Source organism: Betta splendens, chromosome 13 (assembly GCF_900634795.4).
Source record: "Betta splendens chromosome 13, fBetSpl5.4, whole genome shotgun sequence".
Taxonomy (NCBI): Eukaryota; Metazoa; Chordata; class Actinopteri; order Anabantiformes; family Osphronemidae; genus Betta; species Betta splendens.
The window spans coordinates 5,160,439-5,180,440 of record NC_040893.2 but is presented as its reverse complement, the minus strand read 5'-3'; the positions used below and the strand labels follow the sequence as shown (position 1 = coordinate 5,180,440).

The following is a 20,002-nucleotide window of genomic DNA, read 5'->3' as shown; positions in this document are numbered from 1 at the left end:
CTGTCATAGTTTCATCTTGTCAAGGTTCACACCTTGAGGCACTTGAACAGGGCAGGCTTGTTTTTAGATTTCATATATTTCATGCCACCAGTTTGCTAATCTACACATCTACACAGGGAGCTAATGCAGTGGTATCTGGGCTCGCCAACTCAGGTATGGCACAGTGTCTGACCGTAGAAAGGATCACCATTTTACATTGCAGATTGTCATTCACTATTCCAAATGCTTTCAGTGAGTAGGACAACAGTTGACATGAAAGTTTAGTTTAAAAAAAACAACAAAAAAAGCTGACAAAAAAAAAAGAAAAATCCAGGTTGGTGGTTCTAACAGACAATACCCGGACTCTCACAAAACATTGACATTAACAAACACACATGTGCCTACAAAGTAAAATTGGCATGTATGTGAAGTTTAAACAGCCAAATATTCAAACCTGTGGCCTTGGCTTTTGACTTAAGGTGAGATGCCAATAATATACATATATATTCCTATTATATTAATAAATCAGAAAAGGAATAGTAATGTATTGCATTAAAGAGACTGGGACCGCTAACTTGGCATAAAAATTGAAGGCTTCTGTGATCAAACCATATGTAACTTGATATAATGCATGTCTTTCCGTGTCCGATATCAACATTAACACAGGATTTTGAAATCTCACCTGTTTAAAAAATAAAAAGACCCCAGCATTTCTGTGTCCTCAAGCATGGCAGGGACATGTAACAGTATAACAGAATGAGCCATCCACCACATGAGTGCAGTCGCGACAAACTTGTGAGAGGAAGCGCAAACTCAGCAGTGTTGGTACTCAAGAGATGGTGATTAAATAAATGCATTTAAAGGCAATGACAGCAAATACATGCATACAGGCATTTAGTCTGTACATAAAACCAAGAATGAACTTGGAGTAGCAATGTTCAGACGAGGAGAATTTCACTGTCAGTTAAATAGTTAGTTTCAGAAATGTTCTTGTCTTGATTTTAGTTTTAAAACAATTTTAATAAAATATACACATGAACATTTAACTCCAGCTATGCGATTCAGGAGAGCATACTGTACATATGTATTATCTTCTATCTATTCTTCGAGGCCTTCTCAAATCACCGTTTCTACATTTCCTATTTATGGATGTTGTTCCATATTAGGGAAAGGAAGTAGGAGTTAATTAAAAAGAATTATTAAAAAAATACCTAAGTGCTTTTTGACACGTTTATTTTGGGTTTGGCCATGTTTACAGTGAGAGTTGACTCAAATGACATTTACATGTATGCGGCATAAATCATCATGCTAGAATCTGCTTGATTCGGTTACCGTTCATAACTTGGCACCTTTTTAGATTTGTTTGTGTTACCTAACTTGGCCCCAATAATGTTAAGTGTGAGTTCTCTTAGTATTGCCAAGCCTGCTGTCATGGTCAAAACAATCACACAAGCGTCCTACTTGCTCATAATGAACACTCAACTCGGTTTGATTTATAGAAATTGTAGCCAAAACACGCCTGAAATGTCTGCAACAAAATCTCAATTTATAGTCCCTTAAAATTGTGCATTGACACAAAGGAAAAAAAGGAAAACCAACAAAGGCAGAGAAGAGAACAATTCATTCACACACACACACAAACACACACGCTCAATGTTTGTTACCTAGGCCCTGTTCGTACTTGGGAAATTGCTCTTACAAGGAGAAAAAAAAAAAAAGAAAAAAAAAAAGCACAGGTTAGCTTGACACTTTAACAGAAGTACCAACAAACACTCCCCCACTAGGTGCTTCATTTTACACACATCTATCTGCATAAAGTGCTTTCAAAAAGGCAGTAGTTTTATAAAGGCACTGATAAAAATTAATAGATCAATACTATGATACTTTTTGAAGGCAAATGAGATTTTCTACCTCTCCTGTGAATGTATACAAGGACATTCTCTGTAAAAGTACCAGTTTCTTATATTATAATTACTGATATGCACAAATAGTTAACTTTTTCTCACCTCAACTTTACAGCATACAAGTAAATATAATGTAAGAAAAACTTTTGGAACTCCAACTAAAAACGGGCATTAAAACACACTGAACTCAACAATGACGATGAACCGGCTCTGATGACATAAAACTATCTGAACTATATACATTTGAGGCTGATTTCTACGATAAAGGATAGATAGAAGGCACTCTAGTAGTGTTGTAATCTTTGACTGAAAAAATTAAGACAAGTTTAATTTGGCAATAAAAGCTTCTTAAATAAAAAAAGGAGGCATTGAATTTCTCACAATGACCATTACAGCAGGCTGGTATCACAACAGCAAAACAAAAGAAATCTTACTTGGGTCTGCTGCGTTAATGACCACCATCCCAATCGGTCAGTGTTGCGTAGTGAAAAAAGGGAGAAAATGAAACAAAGTTTACATGTGATTGTTTGAAACCACCATCTCATGGACATAGTTTGCACATGTCAAAGCTCTTTAGACTGTGTTTTTATGTGCAAAATGAGAGCAATGGCTGCATACAGAACAAGATATATCCTAAACATTCCATAGGAGAGAGCTGTAAATTAAAACAATTGGAGTATAATGTACTGACGCTGACATTGCTTATGTAACTAAGGATCTCTTTAAGTGTGTCCAAAACTGCTGTGAGGACGGGCTCCTCTTCTTCCAGCCCTTTTGACCTGAGCAATATTTATTTCATCACACATCCACAGCTGTACACAAGACAAAGTGAGGGGAAGTGTTGCAGAGACGGAGTAACAGAGTTCAGGACTGCTGGATTACACGTCCATGTCTAAACTTGGACTCCATGGCTGGGAGAAGATCTATGTGTAGGAGAGGTGTGACCCATTAGATATTTGAGAGGTGACGCTGGAACTCCTGCTCATGACCTGCTCATTGCGCCCTCCTGAGGATGTCCTCCCCATTGCTTGGGGGCTGTTCTGTACACCTCCACTACTGCGAGAGACCAGAGATGCAGCTGATGAGTGGCTCCAAGACTGGGGACCTCCACCTCCTTGCATGCCCTGGGTCCAGCCCTGATGCATAGGCATCCCTCCCAGACTGGAGTGATACTGGTGAACGCTGCCTTGGTGGCCTGACCCTGCACCTGAGCTGCCACTGCTCCAGTGTGAACCTTGTGTGGAGCTCCCAGGTGGATAGTGCTGTTGATGGTGACTCCAATTTCCTGGAGCACCAGGAAAGCTATTGCTGAGGCCCTCTGGGGAGATGTTTGCTAGCACCATGTTGCTGAAGCCCAGACGCAAACTCTCTGAATCGAAAGCCTCAACTTCTCGGGCTTGACGTTCCAGCAGGCTTCGAATTCTTTCAGAACGTTCATTCTGCAAGGACATCATCTCCTCCTCAATCTAAAGAAATTCATAACAAAAAACAGCAGCTGAAAACAATGTAAACTATCTCTAAAACGTAAATCTTCATGTTGTCAAACAAATTTAATCTTTTCATAAGAAAAATCTAGAGAGAGCAACCTTCTGTTCCAGAAGGGCTCTGCGAAATGACACGCTCTGCTCCAGTTCTTTCTTCTCACGGTTGTGTTGAACATCTGTCTGCATCTTGATCTTGCTTTGGTAGGCGTTGAGAAGCTCCAGTTCCTGTTGTAGCTGCATTCGTAGTGCTTGACACTGTGTCTCCTGAGTCTCATCCAGACGAAGCTATCATCAAAGAGAACCAAGACCAGAAACCATAAAAAGAAGTTATCAATATTTATCTTGGTAAAGAGTGGGATGCTAATAATATGCTAATTGATGGTCTGCAAACTCACAGCTTGTGTTGAAAGCATCTCATTGATGGAGTGGTCGTACTGCTCGGCTAAGATGGCAAGTTTGCGATGCTGCTCCTGCTTCAGCCGTTTAAGGACTGCCTTATGCTCAGACTTTGGTGTGGTCTCCAACAGATGGTTCCTCAGTGCTTTGTACTGTCTAGTCTGAATCTTACATGTGTCCTGGAACTGCTTCTTGATCTGTAACTCTTTGGACTATTTTGTAGAGAGAAGATAACATGAACAATATTTATTATATATATTTACAGTAATGACTCCTTTAGTTATGAAGTATTCTTTCGATTATTCCATTATTCAGTATTAATAAAATAACCTTTAGTTTATTAGAGCAGCAGACTGTACAAAATTAGTTCAATTTTTTTAGAAAATGTGTATGATAATATTTGTCAAAACCACCGTAAAAGCCACTGTGTTTGGGTATATTACATTCCAGGTTTTAATAAAACAAAAACACTACTATTAATGATGACGTTGATAGGTTGACCCGCTTTGTGATATTAAGCTCACTCAAAGATATCTATAATGGGAAGTTGTTCAAACCTTGAGGCTCTTGGGCTGCTGGCGAACCTCCATAACGTGCTTGCGTCGAAGTTCCCTCTCCCTCCTCTTGTTGTACTCCTGCTGATTGGTGAGCTCTGTCTGGTGTTGCAGGCGAATCAGCTCGTTCCTCGTCTTCTGGATGGTATTGAGATGGCGGATCTCCAACTCTTGCATTGACTCATGATGTCGGAGAAGCATGGCGTGTTCCAAGTCCTTTTGGGTCTGACGCTTGTTTAACTCCTAAAATACAACACAAATCAAAATGTCACACCGAGAAGAAACAAAACAACCATTTTTGTTCATTGACTCATCTGATAACAGAGACTCAGCAACACGAGTAAGCAGAGAACACTGACCTCTCGCACTAGGTCCTGTTCAATATTGTGGCGAGCAATCAAGATTCTCCGTTTAAACCTGCGGCACTCCAGCTCCAGATATTGTCTCTGTCTGCGCTGTAAATTAGCCTCCTCCTCTGCCTGGTAGTGTTGGAAGTTTTCCTTCTGCTTGGACAACCACTCCTGCTTTTCTTTCTTGGGTGTTGATTGGTTGTCATTCAGTTCCTACGTGAAAAGATTGCAGGTTCAAAACTGACTTCAAAATACAGTAAGTAAAGTACACAATTAAGTTTTCATTAGAATATGCAAATAACTGTCCCCACCTCTTTCAGCTGTTCTTTGCGAAGTTTATACTCCCTTTTTTGGGATTCTTGGAAGCTGTTGAGCTCCTTTTTCTGCTGACTCTGAATGTGTTGTTGAAACTTCTTTTCATCATTGCTAAATGTTTTTGCCTGATGGAGAAAGTGCATTAATTACCACCTCAACTGATGAAAAATTATAGTCGATCCACAAATCATAACGGTGAATCTAAAGACAAAGGTAATTTGCCAACATACATCTTTTTCCATGGATGCCTGGTGTTTCTTGATCAGTTTCTCCATCTCCTGGGCAAAGCTATTCCTCTGGTTTTCCAGCTCCTTGTCCAGGCGTAGTCTGTGTTCGTCCATCTCAGCCTTTAGCTTGTTCTCCAGAGCCATTAGCTGCTTCTGGTGCTGCCGCCTCATGCGCTTGTAGCCCAATATCTGCTCCCGTAACTCAGAATCCTGCTCATGCTCCTTAATTTGGCGAGTCAGCTAAAACAAACAAAAAAACAAACAGAAAATGATTGTCTTTACATCCCAGCTGGGTGGAAAGAGCCTTTAAACCCAATTATTACTTAACTTAATTACTTAATTATTGTGTGCTTATAATTACATACTATTTACTATTAAGTCAAAATCATTTAATAATGACAACAATAATATTCAAAACAATTTTGACCTTTATACCTATATATGAAACAAAGCAAACTGAAATAGGTAAACAAAACAATGATGTAACTTGCAGCCACTCTTTACTAGAACTGTGTTATTACCACTGAAGCTGTGCGTATAGTGGCAAAGTCTTTGCGGTCTCGTCTTGGCCGTGGCGTTTGTGCAGGCGGTGACTGTGGATCAGTTGGCCTGGTGTGAGGTTCTGACTCTGGATTATATGTCTGTTCCTCCTGAAAACAGCAAAAAAATGCAGCGGGGTGGTGTCATGGTAATGTAGTTACAAAAAAAAAAAACAAACAAACAAACAACAAACAAACCATGCAGACTAGAAGCTGAACTTACTGGTTTGAGGTGTATGACAGAGGTGTTGGACATGACTGTGTGGTCACCCTCCATGTCCGCCTCACTCTTATCATCACCAGCATCTGTCAAACTGTTGACAGAGCTGCTCTGGGAGCTGGCACTGATTGACATGCTGGGAATGGACTGGTTGCTCCCTACGCTGTTCACTGTACCTGTCCTACCCACATTGTTTTCTGGATCCTGAAAATAACACATTAGACAGAAGGAAAGTTACAACCACATCATTTAAGCTTAGACAGACATATGGAATATAACTTCCCTAAACTAGGTAGGTTAACAGCACATACCTCGTCTTCATCTTGTGCCTCAGTTGAAGGGCCATTGTGGGCTTCCTGAAACAAGATCTTCTTCATTTTACGATACTGTAGATTGTCTAGCTCCCGCACTGCATCCTTAGTACGGTTTATCAGGTCTATTAGAACTGATTCTGGTCGCACGCGCTGTACAAATGCATGCTGGAGAAAGAACACAGAAGATACCTGTTGCATTAAAATTCTGAACTGAATATAGCCATAAACCTTACAATGCAACTACCAGCTTTTATTTTTACCTTTAATAACTCCTCAGAGTTGGGCCTATCCTGGGGAGGTTTCTGAAGGCAAGAATCTACAAAGTTTCGAAAATAGTCTGTCCTGAAGTTGAGAAAAGAACAGGGTTGTAGTCAAATATTTAGACTCTGTTTAAGAAAGAACAGATCAGATCTTACATGATTCTAAACTCACCATTTGTTGGACTGTAGCGTGGGGCTCTCATTCTGTGCTATGTGGTATAAGGCACTCATTGCATTCATGTTGAATAATGGAGGCTTCCTCTCAGCTACAAAACCATGTGATGAAATGAGTAAATTGAAACAATATTCAGTGGAATGCTAATTGTTTCAAGGAACATTAATATACATATATTGAATAAAAGATGTGTGCTAATGGAAATTAACACAAAATTAAAGGTCTAATTAGGTCTATGTCATATGTTAATCAGACAATATAAAAAGTGATCATACCTAATTCAATGCATGTTATTCCTAAAGACCAAATGTCCACCTTTCCATCATACTGACCCTCATCCATAGCTAAAATTACTTCTGGGGCCATCCTGAGAAAACAAACAGAAAGTAGAACAACCATTTAGGTATATATCTATAATACAATATACAAAAATGCTCTCAGCATCAGCTCTAATACTGTAAATATACATTTTAAAAGCATACCAATAAGGGGTCCCAACAAAAGAGTTGGCAGGGCAGGCAATAGAGGCAGATCCAAAATCTGCTAGTTTTACCTGCCCTGGCTCTGTCAGCAAGACGTTTCCTGCCTTTATGTCTCTGTTGAAGACATAACAAGGAACGATTACAGCTTCACAGAAAAACTACTCAACGCCAGAAAACAAAAGCACTTTGTGTTCAGTCTGCTCCTCAACGCTTGACACACTCACCGGTGAATCATGTTGTGGGAGTGAAGATAAGCCAACCCCTGAAGAGCACCATGGGTAATTGCAGCTATCTCAATTTCTTGTAGAGGTTTCTTGTGAACTGGAGATGTTAACCAACAACAATCAAGAAAAAGGGAGGAGTATATAGATAAAAGGGTACTACTACTGTACTACTATATCATTTCAAAGTGTTACTTACCCTCTAACAAATCTGAGGCAGAGCCCAGGCAATACTCCATTACCAGCTGCAACAAAGTAAAGAGAGGTTTATTCTGAATTCAGTTTCCCCCATTATCATTTACTAAGTATTTATATTTCATCATTTTTAAAACAGACAGAACTTTACCCAGGCAGTGTGCTCTCGCAGGTAACATCCTTTGTACTCTATGCTGTTTGGATGCTGTATTCTCTGCAGAAATTTCACTTCTTTGATTATGTCTTGCCATTTCTGTGTAAAACCATAGATAACCATAAGTAAAACAACATTCACGAGACAACTGCCTGTAACCTACGATAAAGGTTAAAACTTTCATACCTCACTGGATTGCTTTCCACTATAAGACATCTTCTTAATGGCCACCACCTCATTTGTCCGCACATCCCGTGCCTGAATAAAGATTTGTATAAGTGTGCTTTAACTGTTATTTTCCACATCACATAGATAATGTAGCCAATTATCACATTTGAATACAAAAACTGCCAAGTAACCAAAACATGACATTTTTAAATCTACTGAAACAAAACCACTACATATAAGTTTACTGTTGACATAATTTAGTGTGTGATATTGTTAGGTTGGCAAAGCAAGAACAAGGTTTTGATCTTATAGGAATTTCAAAACTATTCTAAAATATAACACCAAGACTGCAAAGCCAATCAGCCAGATTTACTCTTTACATACAGAAATTCATTAACAGAAATTCATTAATAATTTATGTTTATATTATAAGTCAGGGTTTCATGGTAAATTTTTTTCAAGTTGTTTGTTGAAGTGATATCAATGCTATATTATTGACAATGGTAAAGTAAGACTACTGAAATAAATAAGCCAGGTTGCAAAGTGACCCAGGGTTTAGGGACACGTCTGTTTATTTACTAAATCTTATTGTCATCAAATACTTTGAAAGCCGCCCTAGTAAGTATTGACAGTATATACAACGTCTCAATTAGTGGCGTGTTCCTCTGTGCCACTAAACTCTAATGTTGCACAAAATCTGCACTGGACAGTTCCATTTCCCTCAGGCTAAAATCTCACTAAACCACATCAGTGTCTGAAAATAACACCAACTGAATCTATAGCTGTGTAAGAACACCATTTACCAATTATTTGAAATATAGATTAGTCATCTTTAGGAGACTATGCAAAACTGCAGGTCAAGCTTGGAGCCAAATACAGGCAGAGAGACAAAGGAGTACTGATGTTCCTGGCATAAAAACTGTTGACAGTAATGAATATATAGAATAACACCAAACTCATCTTTGACTTTTTCTACCCTGATACCTTTCTGTTGGACCCCTATGAGTGTCTCCATATGTCAACACAGCAGTTTCAGGCTGACTGCATGTGTTAAAATATCAAAGACTCATGCCAAAGCTTTATTGTGTAAAATACTTACAAAATATACAGCACCAAAGCTGCCATGTCCGATCTCACGCAGATCTGTGTAAAGCTTTTCTGGATCCTCCTTGTAAAAGAGCTCAGCAATTTCGGGGTCCTTCAGGCTCCCCGCCCGACTGCTGTTGGGCATAATGGGGAGTTTGGTGAGGGGGGCAAATGCCGCTGCCGGCAGCAACTATGGGAGTCTGCGACAGCGACTGGGATGCCCCCACTGATAGCTCATCTGCAGGACAGTGGTCTCATGTGTTCAGAGCTAAAGGTACAAGGAAAAGAAGAAAGAGTACAATGTAAAAATGCTTGTTACGTTGTAAGTCTATGTTAAGCATCTACCCCCTGACTCTTTGCGAGTGGCAGCAAAGATTATCAACATGAGAGAAGTTGACCTGATCCACGATGTCAGGCACAGATGTAGGCAACGGCCTGTTGGAAATCATTGTGTAGCAAGAGATAAGTCTACTGTTACCACAGTAACGGCAACACAGCGAGGGAATCAGTGGGCTGTGTCCTGACAACCTCCTCTCACACCTTTAGTGGTGGTTTTGTAGTGAGGCAGATGTGAGGAAGGACAAAGCTGTCTCTCAACTGCCAATATACAGTTCTTACTATGAAATCCAGGTAACAATCAGCTGATTCACTGAACTGAAACAAAGCATTCCAGTGACAGGAGCACAGTACTTGTTAAACCTGTAGGCGCCTGGTAAACACACATACCAAACATTGTCCATATACCAATTTGTTAAAGGGTCAGTTCACAGGAATTCTAAATCCACCAAGACACCTGCTCCCCAATTGTCTACAGTGAGATTCATTAGAAATATTTTGGCAATCTTGCTTAATACAAAACAAAACAAAGCAAAGCAGGTGTTTCTAGTCCTGACTGTGTTGGTAATGTGCATTTAACTGCATGTAACAGTTAAATATGAACTGTATGCAAATATGAACATTAGTTAAATGCATTAAATTAGTCTGACTACATACCTATCCGTGTGTAGTAATGGACATAATGTAAAATAGGCCTGAAACTTTTAATTACTTTCAGTCTGTTAAATAGCCTGTTATACAGCCTTCCTGCTGTAATACAGATGTCGACTGTAAAAGATCACTGAGGAAAGTTTACTGGGTCCACGCAGCTCAGATGATCAGCTGCAAACAGATGCAAAGCTGACGCTAGAGTCACAAGACTCCCTTCCCAGCCTGGGAGAAACAGCCCCCAGTTCAAGCAGACGTCTTTTGTCTCACGTTGACACTGAACAACTCACCATTTCACAGAGATGCAGCCACGGCTCTGAAATAAAGCCTCATTACCATGTGGGACTGTGCCTCTTTATTGCCATTGTTCTTTGCTAGATTGTCGCGCATGAATGAGCTTAGCTGTCATATGTCATGCTGGCAACTGTGGACGCGTGAGCATAAAGTGACTGATGACCGCTCAGGCCTTCCTTAAACATCCTTGCATTCACACTGACACACATACACCGTGCACAAGAATGCGGCAGGACGGGAGACAACAAAGCTGGAGAGCTGGAATTCTCAACGCGAGCCCTCATCGCCCTGCGTCTCTCAGCATTTCCTGTTCACACAACTATATAGAGGTAGGAATGGGCCCTGGTGAACATTTAGCCTAGCAATTATCTGCATTTCTTTACGGGAATGTGGTGCTTTTGGACATGCAATGTCTGTTTTACAGTAAAAGAAAGCCGGATAAATCTTAATCCTTCTACAAAAACCCATCTGCCTTCAAATGGCAGCAATCTACAGTTCAACCCATTAGTTATCAGCAATGTAGGTCTGTCAAATCACTTCTTACCACTCCAATATACACACAAAAAACACAATATTATGCATATTGTCAGCCATCAAAAAGTGTTCAGCCCTGAACTCTTTAACCCAGTGTAAAAACAAACAATACCTGCCTTACAGCAAAGTCAAATCCAGGATAAACTGACGCTTCAGCCTAACCTACAGTCCATCCCTACAGTACCTGCAGCTCCAACCTAAGTGGATCTGGAAAAATACAATTTGATGAGTGTTGTCACTTCCCAGCAGCCGTGACACAACAGAGTCAGGCCACGGCGATGTTAAGTAAAGAGCACTCACAAGTGTAACGTACTCGAAAGGGGCTCCAGAGGCTCCCAAAGAGCCAAGAGTGACCGTAACGCCAGCTACTGTACACATCAAACTTCACGTAAGCTAAGCTAAGTTACGTGTCACACTCGCAAACGACAAAAGCAGCGTTAACAGCGTGTTTACCCGGAAAGCAGCTGCATGACTACACACATGATGTGCACTGACGACAAACTTTATGAGTCACGTACCATATATTGCCAAACTAGCAGGCTAACTTGTGGGGTGTTTGCTAAGTTAGCTTAGCCAGTTAGCCCAAACTCACCCTCTTCTGACAGGCCAGGTTTCAGCGCTTTGGAGAATGTCGTGTAATTCAAAACAGTTTGGGTTCAGAAAACTATTTTCCGCGTTTCGCTCCCGGCCGTGCGACTCTGTGCGGCAAATCCGTGCGCTTCCCGACGCTGTCAGTCAATTACAACACACACAGAAGTGGTTTAGAATAGGTTAAAATCCCCACCCTTGAAGTGACTGGGGTGCCAGAACAGTCGAATCCCACTCCCAGGTCCAAAGATGGCTGCCGAGCGCTCCGCCGCCAGCTCCCTTCGTGGAAATGCGTTGGGGAGAATGTGAGGGAAGTTCAAACGACCTGAAACACGCCACGAAAATATCCGCGCCGCGGTGAAGGAAGTGGAGGCCGAACCTGTCACACTCGCATGGTGAGCACTGGGTGGTTGTTGAGCTACGGGCCTGGCTTATCCCCGCTCCTTCGACATGCTGCACGCAGCAGTTCCGCCCTGCCTGTTGCGCTAAACTCTCTCTGACCCAAAAACACGCGGAGGCGGAGACTCTGGGTCATAATCAACACTTTCTAGCACTATAACTGAAGAAAATCCCGTGTTTGCCAAGTTACAAAACTTGAGAACGAGCAGGATAAAACACTGATAAAAATACAAATTATGCACAATCATCCCAGTTGCATTTCATTTTCTAAAAATTGACATTTTTTTTTAGTTTATATTAGGATTTTGTTTTGTTTCCCTGTCAGGTTTTATGTAAGCAATTTTGCTCTTAAAGACATATTCTGTTTATATTTAATGCCAGAAATGGACAAGATGGAAGAAGACGAGTATAGATATAAAAAGAACACTGCACAATTGAGATTATATTTCCATTAAACAAAATTGTTTCTTTAAAAATGTTGCTCAAGCTCATCATACTGATAATACGCTTGTATCCTATACTATGTGAAGGTATCATAGGATTTTGTAATAATGAAAATATTTACAAAATAAAAAAGTGTATTATCTGTAGTGAATGAGCAAGATATCAAAAGCCTAGTGGTCTAGGCAAAGAATGCCCACAAGCACATTTCTTTGTCATGTGATCCTGCCCTATATTAGAGCACAATTCAAAAACACACTCACACACTCATGGGATGATGAATAACAATAAACCAGTACATACTCAGGTGTTCTGCTGGCAGCTGAGCAGCACCAGTGAATGAGCGTTTTATGCGCTTTGCCCTGGGGATTCTTGTTCAGAAGCCAATTCAAGGATGCACCCTTTGGCCCCTGCTCTGTTTTACCAGTTTTACCAAAAAACAGACTGCAAATCTCTCCTAAAAGCCTGACTGTGTGAGGAAGCTGGAGAAGTGCGAACACAGACACCATGCTCATCCTGGAAAAATAGTGTGTTTAATAATGTGTTTTGAATGAATTTGTTTTGTTTGTATTTATCTTTGATCTGATGCCTTTAATTCGATTTGTAATCCATTATAATAGCTAAACCGGCTTTAAGTCATGTCGACATATTCACAAAAAACGGTCAAATACAAAGATACTAGTGCAGACTGGCTAGGGCTTTTATTTTGAAGAACTGGTAAAGACACGCCTCTGTGACGTTGGTAGGATACCGGAAGTTGTCCGGCAGATTTTTCCACATGGTGAAAATGGCTGCGAACGAGGAAAAACAACAGGGCCACAGACCCGGTATATACAAACAGAAGAATAAAGGACACAAGCATGGCAAGCACCGGACGAAAGGTGAAATTGAGAGACTTAACAAAGGTACGTAGGTTCTGCTTATAAAGCGTTTCTTAACAGCTGTAACAGCTGCGTTGCGCTAGCTCCTGGCTGTGGTATCAGCTCTGCCAAGACACGTGTTTACTTTTTAATCAGACAGTTAAGATGTGGAATCGGTTCAGTAAACGCTGGGGTACATTTAAACTCTTATCAATGAAAGGTCTTAAAGGAATATTGAATTGATAATGAACTCTTACTGATATATGACCTTTAGTGTATTAGACAGCACCTATTAATCACCAATGAGGGGATTTGTCCTGCTAGGGCATAATTATAAAACACTGGTAAACTAAACTGTCATGTAAATCATACTATGCATAATGTAATAATAAATAATGTATTACTAATAAATTATTATTGCAAATAATAATAATGTACACATGGCAGAAAATTATTATCATATTGAATATTTTTATGGAGACATTCTTTTGAAAGTTATTTTGAGGTTCCTAGTAAAGCATCTAAATCGGCATTTGGACATATACTCCTACACATAAATTGACCACTTTGCTTATGACTTTGGACAACCTGTCATCGTGTTGAACAGGGAGAGTGTCTGTGATGGCGCTAACCAAAAAACAGAGGAAGGAGCAAAGGAAGATGGACAGAAGGCACAAAGCCAACCAGTTACGCAAGAATAAGAAAGCCATGGTAACGTTTTGAATTTTTACTCTCTACTCTTTCTTGAATTTTTAACTTAACTTAAAAGCTGCAGAGCTTTAAAGGCTGGTGTCGTTTCAGGTCCTGACAGAGAAGCGACGTCTAGGATCCAGGGATGGTCCTCCACATTTAGTTGCTGTGGTTTCGCTCCATGCTGCAGCTGATGCTGGTGCTGTTACCAAGCTGCTGCGCGGAGAGGATGCCGGGGGCGTCGTACATCAGGAGCAGTGCATCAGTGGCGTCACTGACAGTTTTGGTCTAATCCTGCCTCGTTTCAAACAAAGGTTTACATTTCTAAGCCAGAACACAGGTAATATTCAAACAACTCAACTAATATGTAATGAATCAAATTAATTGTTGAGTATAGTTCCAAAGTAATACACCTAATTAAATTACCAATTGGTGGGTTTAGCATTGGGAAGTTGAACTAAACTCTAGTGAACTGAGTAACGGAGCAATGAGGGACATGTCCAATAGGGTTTATCACATACTGACGCCATCTCTGCAGTGAATCACGGTGCTGGTACTCTATTACATCAGCAATGTCCCTGACGGTAACTGAGATTCTTGTCATATGTTAGATTGTAGAAACAGTTTGCTTACTTGAAGCACCTAAACAACTGTTCGCAGGCTGTCTTTCTGTGTGGGATTTTTGGATTCTCTCCGCATCTGTTGGTTTTCTTTGGGTTCCAGCATCCTACCACAGGATGTTGTAGACAACACCCAAGAATAACTAGGATTGAGTACCCTGGCCACCCTTACAAAAAGCTGTAAGGATATTGGTTTGATTGATGAAGGTCGACAATGACTCTGAAATTGTCCTTGGGCATCTCAACCAAATCCCAGATACATCCTATAGAACAGTTGTGGAGGTAGCTAAAGTTAACAGATGTTTTCCACCCAGTCTGTCAGTGGTTGACATTATTTGAGAGCTAACAATTCTCATAGACATTCATGGATTTCACTGTGTTACATGCACTGTGTTTGTGCTGAACCCTGTCTTACCTCTTTGAACAGCTGACATACACGCCCTGCTGGATGTGGCAAAAATTGCAGATAGCATTGTATTTGCAGTGGATTCCACTGAGGGTTGGGACAGCTATGGAGAATACTGTCTCTCCTGTCTCTTTGCCCAAGGTCTTCCCAGTCACGGTGATTATAAACATCTTGGTCAAGCTTTTAATCATTGATTTGCTTTTTTTTAATCAAACATTCTGAGCCCATGTGTTTCTCCTCATGTAGCCTTGGTGTGTCAGGGCGTCACTGATCTTCCTGTAAAGAAAAGGGTTGACTCCAGGAGAGCTCTGTCAAAGATCATAGATGCCCGTTTCCCTGATGCCCGCCTTTTCCCTCTGGATACGGAGCAGGATGCCACTCTGCTTCTCAGACACCTGGGTACGCAGAGACAGAGAAAGCTTGGTTACCGTTCTAGGCGTTCCCATCTATTGGCCCAGCACGTCACGTTTGTGCCCAACGGTCTCGCTGAGGGGACAGGAGGTGGACCGACTGGCCTAGGCACACTCTGTGTCTCTGGGTATGTTCGAGGCCATTCTCTAAGGGCAGACAGACTGGTGCACATCAGTGGACATGGAGACTTTCAAGTCATTCAGATTGATGCTCCACCAGATCCTCTTCCCCTCAACTTAACAACACACAGATCAGCAAAGCCTGGCAAAGACGTTGACATGACGGTGCGTGATTTTTGACTCAGTCACTCAGCATTTGATTTACTGATTAAGTATCTGACAACTGTTTTTGTGCTGTGAGTTTAACAACCTGTTGGTTTCACACAGGATGGAGGGGAAAATGACAATGCTCCGGTGCGCGTACTGATGAAATCAGACCCCTCAACCAGGGAGAGCCTGCAGACAGAGGCAGAGGTGGATCCCATGGATGGAGAACAGACTTGGCCAACTGAAACAGAGCTGCTGGAAGCTGAAGGTGCAGAAAGAGCGTTAGCACATAGTAGCCTACTGAGAGTGTCCTATAGTTGAGATCGGTGCACCTGAGAACTTTGGTAAAAAGTGGAGATGTACTAGACACATACACGTATGTACTTCTTTAAAGGCTTGTTTGAGGGTTAAGTTGTGATTTTGGGGCTGAGGTTAGAATTGAATTTTGGTTCGGTTTAGAGCAAAGGTTAGATGTCAGCCTTTACTTGTGATGGTTAGACTGAGGGAAGACATTATGTCATTATGTGTGTGCGCGCAAACATGTTTATTATTCATCTGGCTATATACCAAGACATCAGTCTTGCTGAAACAGAAGTTTAAATTGTTTCTCTGATGTTTCTGTTCAGAGGCCAGAAAGAATAAGCGTGTCATGAAGGTCCCAAAAGGAACATCAGATTACCAAGCGACGTGGATTGTGGATGATGATGAAGACGAGAACGGAGAGATGGATGAAGAAAGTAGCGAGGATGATGACGATGGCATGCTGGACGATGCCATGGATGGAGAGGATGATGAGAATAACTCTCAGGTACATGTTTAAAGTGTTTTTATTGACGACAGCCTAGATCTCTAAGTCACAGTAGCACAGTACTGTAAGATGGGTGTGTCAACACACAGATTTGTGACACTAGGTGGCAAGTGTGGAGATATTTAAAGTTTTTTATTCAATGTCTTCAAAAGGTAAGTTTAAGAAAAAATAGCATACATTTTAAATTATACATTACCACTAGTAATAGTCATTCAGTTTGGTTTGCCCTTAACTCATCACTTAATAGTTCGAGCAGGAGTTCCGCATGAACACAGGGGTCAGGGTTAGTTTGTTCAGCTGTTTGCGGCTGTCATGGCAACAACATGGCTACAGTGTCTGTGATCTCACAGGAGGATGTTGAGGGCAGAAATGTGCGGAGAAGCTATAAAGGCTGAGTGTCAGTGGTTCCGGTCCCGAAGCAGTGCATACGTGACCCACGGTCAGTGCACCTCTCCGTCCAGAGGCACTGTTTGTTTTCTCAGTGTCTGCCTCGGGCCTCTAATGCCAGGCTGCTCACAACAACAATAGTGTTTGGAGCGGTGGTCCTGAGAGAAGCCTCCTGTCTTCCTGTGCTGTGAACTGAATTTCCTGTCTGGCCGAAGGGAGGGGTCGACCATTTATTTATTTCCAGCGCTGCTTGAAAAGGAGTCGGGGAAACTCTCCTTATGCAACGTGTGCGCCCCGATTCGTAATTGTTACTAGCAGGTGTTTGATGTCTAGTTTAACGCACAGGAATATATATTTGGCAGAGGGTAACAATGGGGAAAGGGGCACTTCAAATGATAGTGATTATTATGATTGCAGCGGGGATGTCGGAAAGGTTGTGAATCAACCTCATGCTGGGTCTCTTCCCCTCGTGTCTGGCTCCTCCTGTAATTGCCAGTCAGCGGAGCATGTCTTGGCATGGCTGGATGTCTGGAGGCAGTTGTTGGTAGACACTCTGGAAACTGCACACATTTTAAATGTATGCAAACCTGCGTTCCCCATGTGTTTTATTGGCATCTGCTTCATCATTCTTGTTCATGTTTGGCTATGATACAATTGCAGTATTCTTGGAATCTCTTCGGCTGCTCTTGTTTGTTTTGTTTTCAACGTGTGCATCTGGTCATTGTGATATAAAAAAGTATTACCCGTAAATCAGATTGTGTTGTAATATGAGAAATTGAATTTATTTTGCTCAGGCTCTTGACTCAAGCTGTTCTTCAGAAGCAGAGGAGGAAGAGGAGGAAGAGGAGGAAGAGGTGTGCTCCGCTGAGCGAGGTGGAGAAGAGCAGCGTTACGATGAGCACATGGATGAGGCTGCAGAAGAAGAAGGCCTAAGACTCTACCGTGAAGCTCGAGCCAATGAGATGTTCCCAGACGAGGTGGACACGCCCCTCAACACACCAGCTAGAATCAGGTCAGTGCTGCTGCTTTTATACATATACGCCAAAGGTTAATATAGGTATATAAAAGGCATGTTTTTTTTGTATACACCGACTTTTTGGTTGATTGCTGTCTCGCCTCCCCAGGTTCCAGCGCTACAGAGGTTTAAAAAGTTTCCGCTCCTCACCCTGGGACCCCATGGAGAACTTACCTCTCAACTACTCGCGCATCTTCCAGTTCCAGAGCTACGAGCGCACACGCCACCGTGTGCTGGCTGAGGCTGCAGCTGAGGAAGAGGGAGCCATGGTGAGAGCAGCGCTAGGTTTTTACTTGGGCTTAAATCCTACATTTGGGCTTTTACTGACTGTTTATTTCCACCAGGTGGGCTGGTACGTTACACTGCACATGAGTGACGTACCTTTTTCTGTGATGGAGAGCGTCCAGTCAGGCCGACCTCTGGTGCTGGTGTCCCTCTTGCCCCATGAGCAAAAGGTATGAGCTGTGGTTGTGTGTGTGATTTGATCCCTGCTTCCAGCTCTTGTGGTGTCATATTTTTGCCCCTGTGCACAGATGTCAGTGATGCACCTCTTAGTGAGGAGACACCCCAGCAACACAGAGCCGATCAAATCCAAAGAGGAACTCGTGTTCCACTGTGGGTTTCGAAGGTTCAGAGCATCTCCCATCTTCTCCCAGCACACTTCAGGTACAACACTTGCTAAACAAGGCCACGTGTCGTTGTGCTGCTTGCTTGCTTGTTTTCAAAAATACAACCACACAGGAATAGATTTAGCTGCTCGATATGGAGTAAAGCAGATGAATTATGCAGTGTTAAATTAGGCTCTGCTCTTCTTTAGCTGACAAGCATAAGATGGAGCGCTTCCTCAGGCCAGATTCCCCTGCTGTGGTGTCAGTGTATGCCCCCATCACCTTCTCCCCTGCAGGAGTCCTGCTCTTCAAACACAGGGATGATGGTGAGATGAAAACTCTATTTTAGGCTTGGAATATAACTACATTTCATCATTGATCGGACTGGTTTAAGGCTAAGCTCTCAACCATTCGTTCTGCTTTCTGTCTCTTCTATTTAATTATCCACTCAGACTAATCCTGTTGTGATATTTGATATTCTAGGTGTCCAGGACCTAGTGGCCACAGGCAGTCTGCTCAGTTGTGACCCTCAGCGCGTTGTGCTGAAGAGGATTGTGCTGAGCGGACACCCGTTCAAGATCAACCGTCGCTCTGCTGTTGTCCGTTACATGTTCTTTAACAGAGGTCAGAGGACGTTCCCACGATTTTGTTGCTCTGACTAGTAAATATTGCATAATGGTTGATTTCCCTACTTCATGGTTTATTATTGTTGTTTTTGTTTTGGATACAGAAGACATCATGTGGTTCAAGCCAGTGGAGCTGCGAACAAAGTGGGGTCGGAGAGGCCACATCAAAGAGGCTTTAGGTGAGGCAGAGAAACGACACATCCCTTAGACAGCTGTCTGTTTTCTTCTCTGACCATCGTACTCGTTTTTCTCTACGTATTTCAGGAACACACGGTCACATGAAGTGTCTGTTTGATAATCAGCTGCGCTCCCAAGACACTGTGCTGATGAATCTGTACAAGAGAGTGTATCCTCGCTGGACATACGACCCTTTTGTGCCTCGATCTCTTCCCTGGTTCAAGAGGGAAAGTGCTGTGGAACTGGATGACTCAGACATGGAATAGCACGACGGACACAGTTTTGACAGCAATTGGGGTCGTATGACATTTTGAAAAAGATTGTCTATTGATTAAAACCACTTAGGTTGAACATGGCCTTTCTCTGGTTTCATTCTTGTTCATTGTTCACATTTTCTTCCACTAGATGGCAGTAGTGAATTAGCGTTCATCCAGCTTCCTCATGAGCAACTCTCACCTTCTTTGAAATGGGTCAAAAATATTTAAGTGACTACCGCTGAAGAAATAAATGCAGAGTATTTTATGATTACACAAATATCGAGCTGTTACCACAACAACGGGCAGAAATAGTTTTTATTCCAGTCATGTTTCACTGGCAACGCTTTGATGTCATGCAGATGTGGCTCAAAGCCTGCAGCCACTTAAAAATGTAACTTGGCAAAAGAAATGGTATTGTAGATAATGTTTGTGATATTAGAGTAACTTTAATCATGTAGAAAGGACTCCCACGTTGTACTTGTTTGGCAAAAAAGTGCTATAATCTCAGCGAATGACTTATGATCTTTAGATCTGGACAATGGCAACTGTTGGATTTATTTATGCACATAATCTTTTACGCTTAACATGACTCTAAACTTCAAGAAATA

General features: G+C 41.8%; 2 protein-coding genes across 2 annotated transcripts; one reads left to right on the top strand and one right to left on the bottom strand.

Annotated features, from left to right (window-relative positions):
* Nucleotides 1-1,195: 1,195 nt before the first annotated feature.
* taok1a (TAO kinase 1a) lies at nucleotides 1,196-11,760 on the bottom strand. The gene is made up of 20 exons (XM_029170617.3): nucleotides 11,620-11,760; nucleotides 9,037-9,291; nucleotides 7,956-8,027; nucleotides 7,767-7,868; nucleotides 7,620-7,665; nucleotides 7,424-7,520; nucleotides 7,200-7,313; nucleotides 6,993-7,084; nucleotides 6,715-6,808; nucleotides 6,543-6,624; nucleotides 6,280-6,447; nucleotides 5,972-6,172; nucleotides 5,731-5,859; nucleotides 5,213-5,449; nucleotides 4,979-5,107; nucleotides 4,677-4,880; nucleotides 4,321-4,560; nucleotides 3,763-3,975; nucleotides 3,470-3,652; nucleotides 1,196-3,349 (listed from the first exon to the last, which is right to left on the bottom strand). The coding sequence occupies exons 2-20, from the start codon at nucleotides 9,166-9,168 to the stop codon at nucleotides 2,807-2,809; spliced, it is 3,078 nt and encodes a 1,025-aa protein (XP_029026450.1). The 5' UTR covers nucleotides 9,169-9,291; nucleotides 11,620-11,760; the 3' UTR covers nucleotides 1,196-2,806.
* tsr1 (TSR1 ribosome maturation factor) lies at nucleotides 11,677-19,492 on the top strand. The gene is made up of 16 exons (XM_029170618.3): nucleotides 11,677-11,818; nucleotides 13,010-13,168; nucleotides 13,731-13,834; nucleotides 13,925-14,153; nucleotides 14,861-14,995; nucleotides 15,086-15,534; nucleotides 15,637-15,784; nucleotides 16,143-16,324; nucleotides 17,506-17,723; nucleotides 17,836-17,995; nucleotides 18,071-18,181; nucleotides 18,260-18,392; nucleotides 18,544-18,660; nucleotides 18,818-18,958; nucleotides 19,065-19,139; nucleotides 19,225-19,492. The coding sequence occupies exons 2-16, from the start codon at nucleotides 13,042-13,044 to the stop codon at nucleotides 19,401-19,403; spliced, it is 2,508 nt and encodes an 835-aa protein (XP_029026451.1). The 5' UTR covers nucleotides 11,677-11,818; nucleotides 13,010-13,041; the 3' UTR covers nucleotides 19,404-19,492.
* The last annotated feature ends 510 nt before the right edge of the window (nucleotides 19,493-20,002 follow it).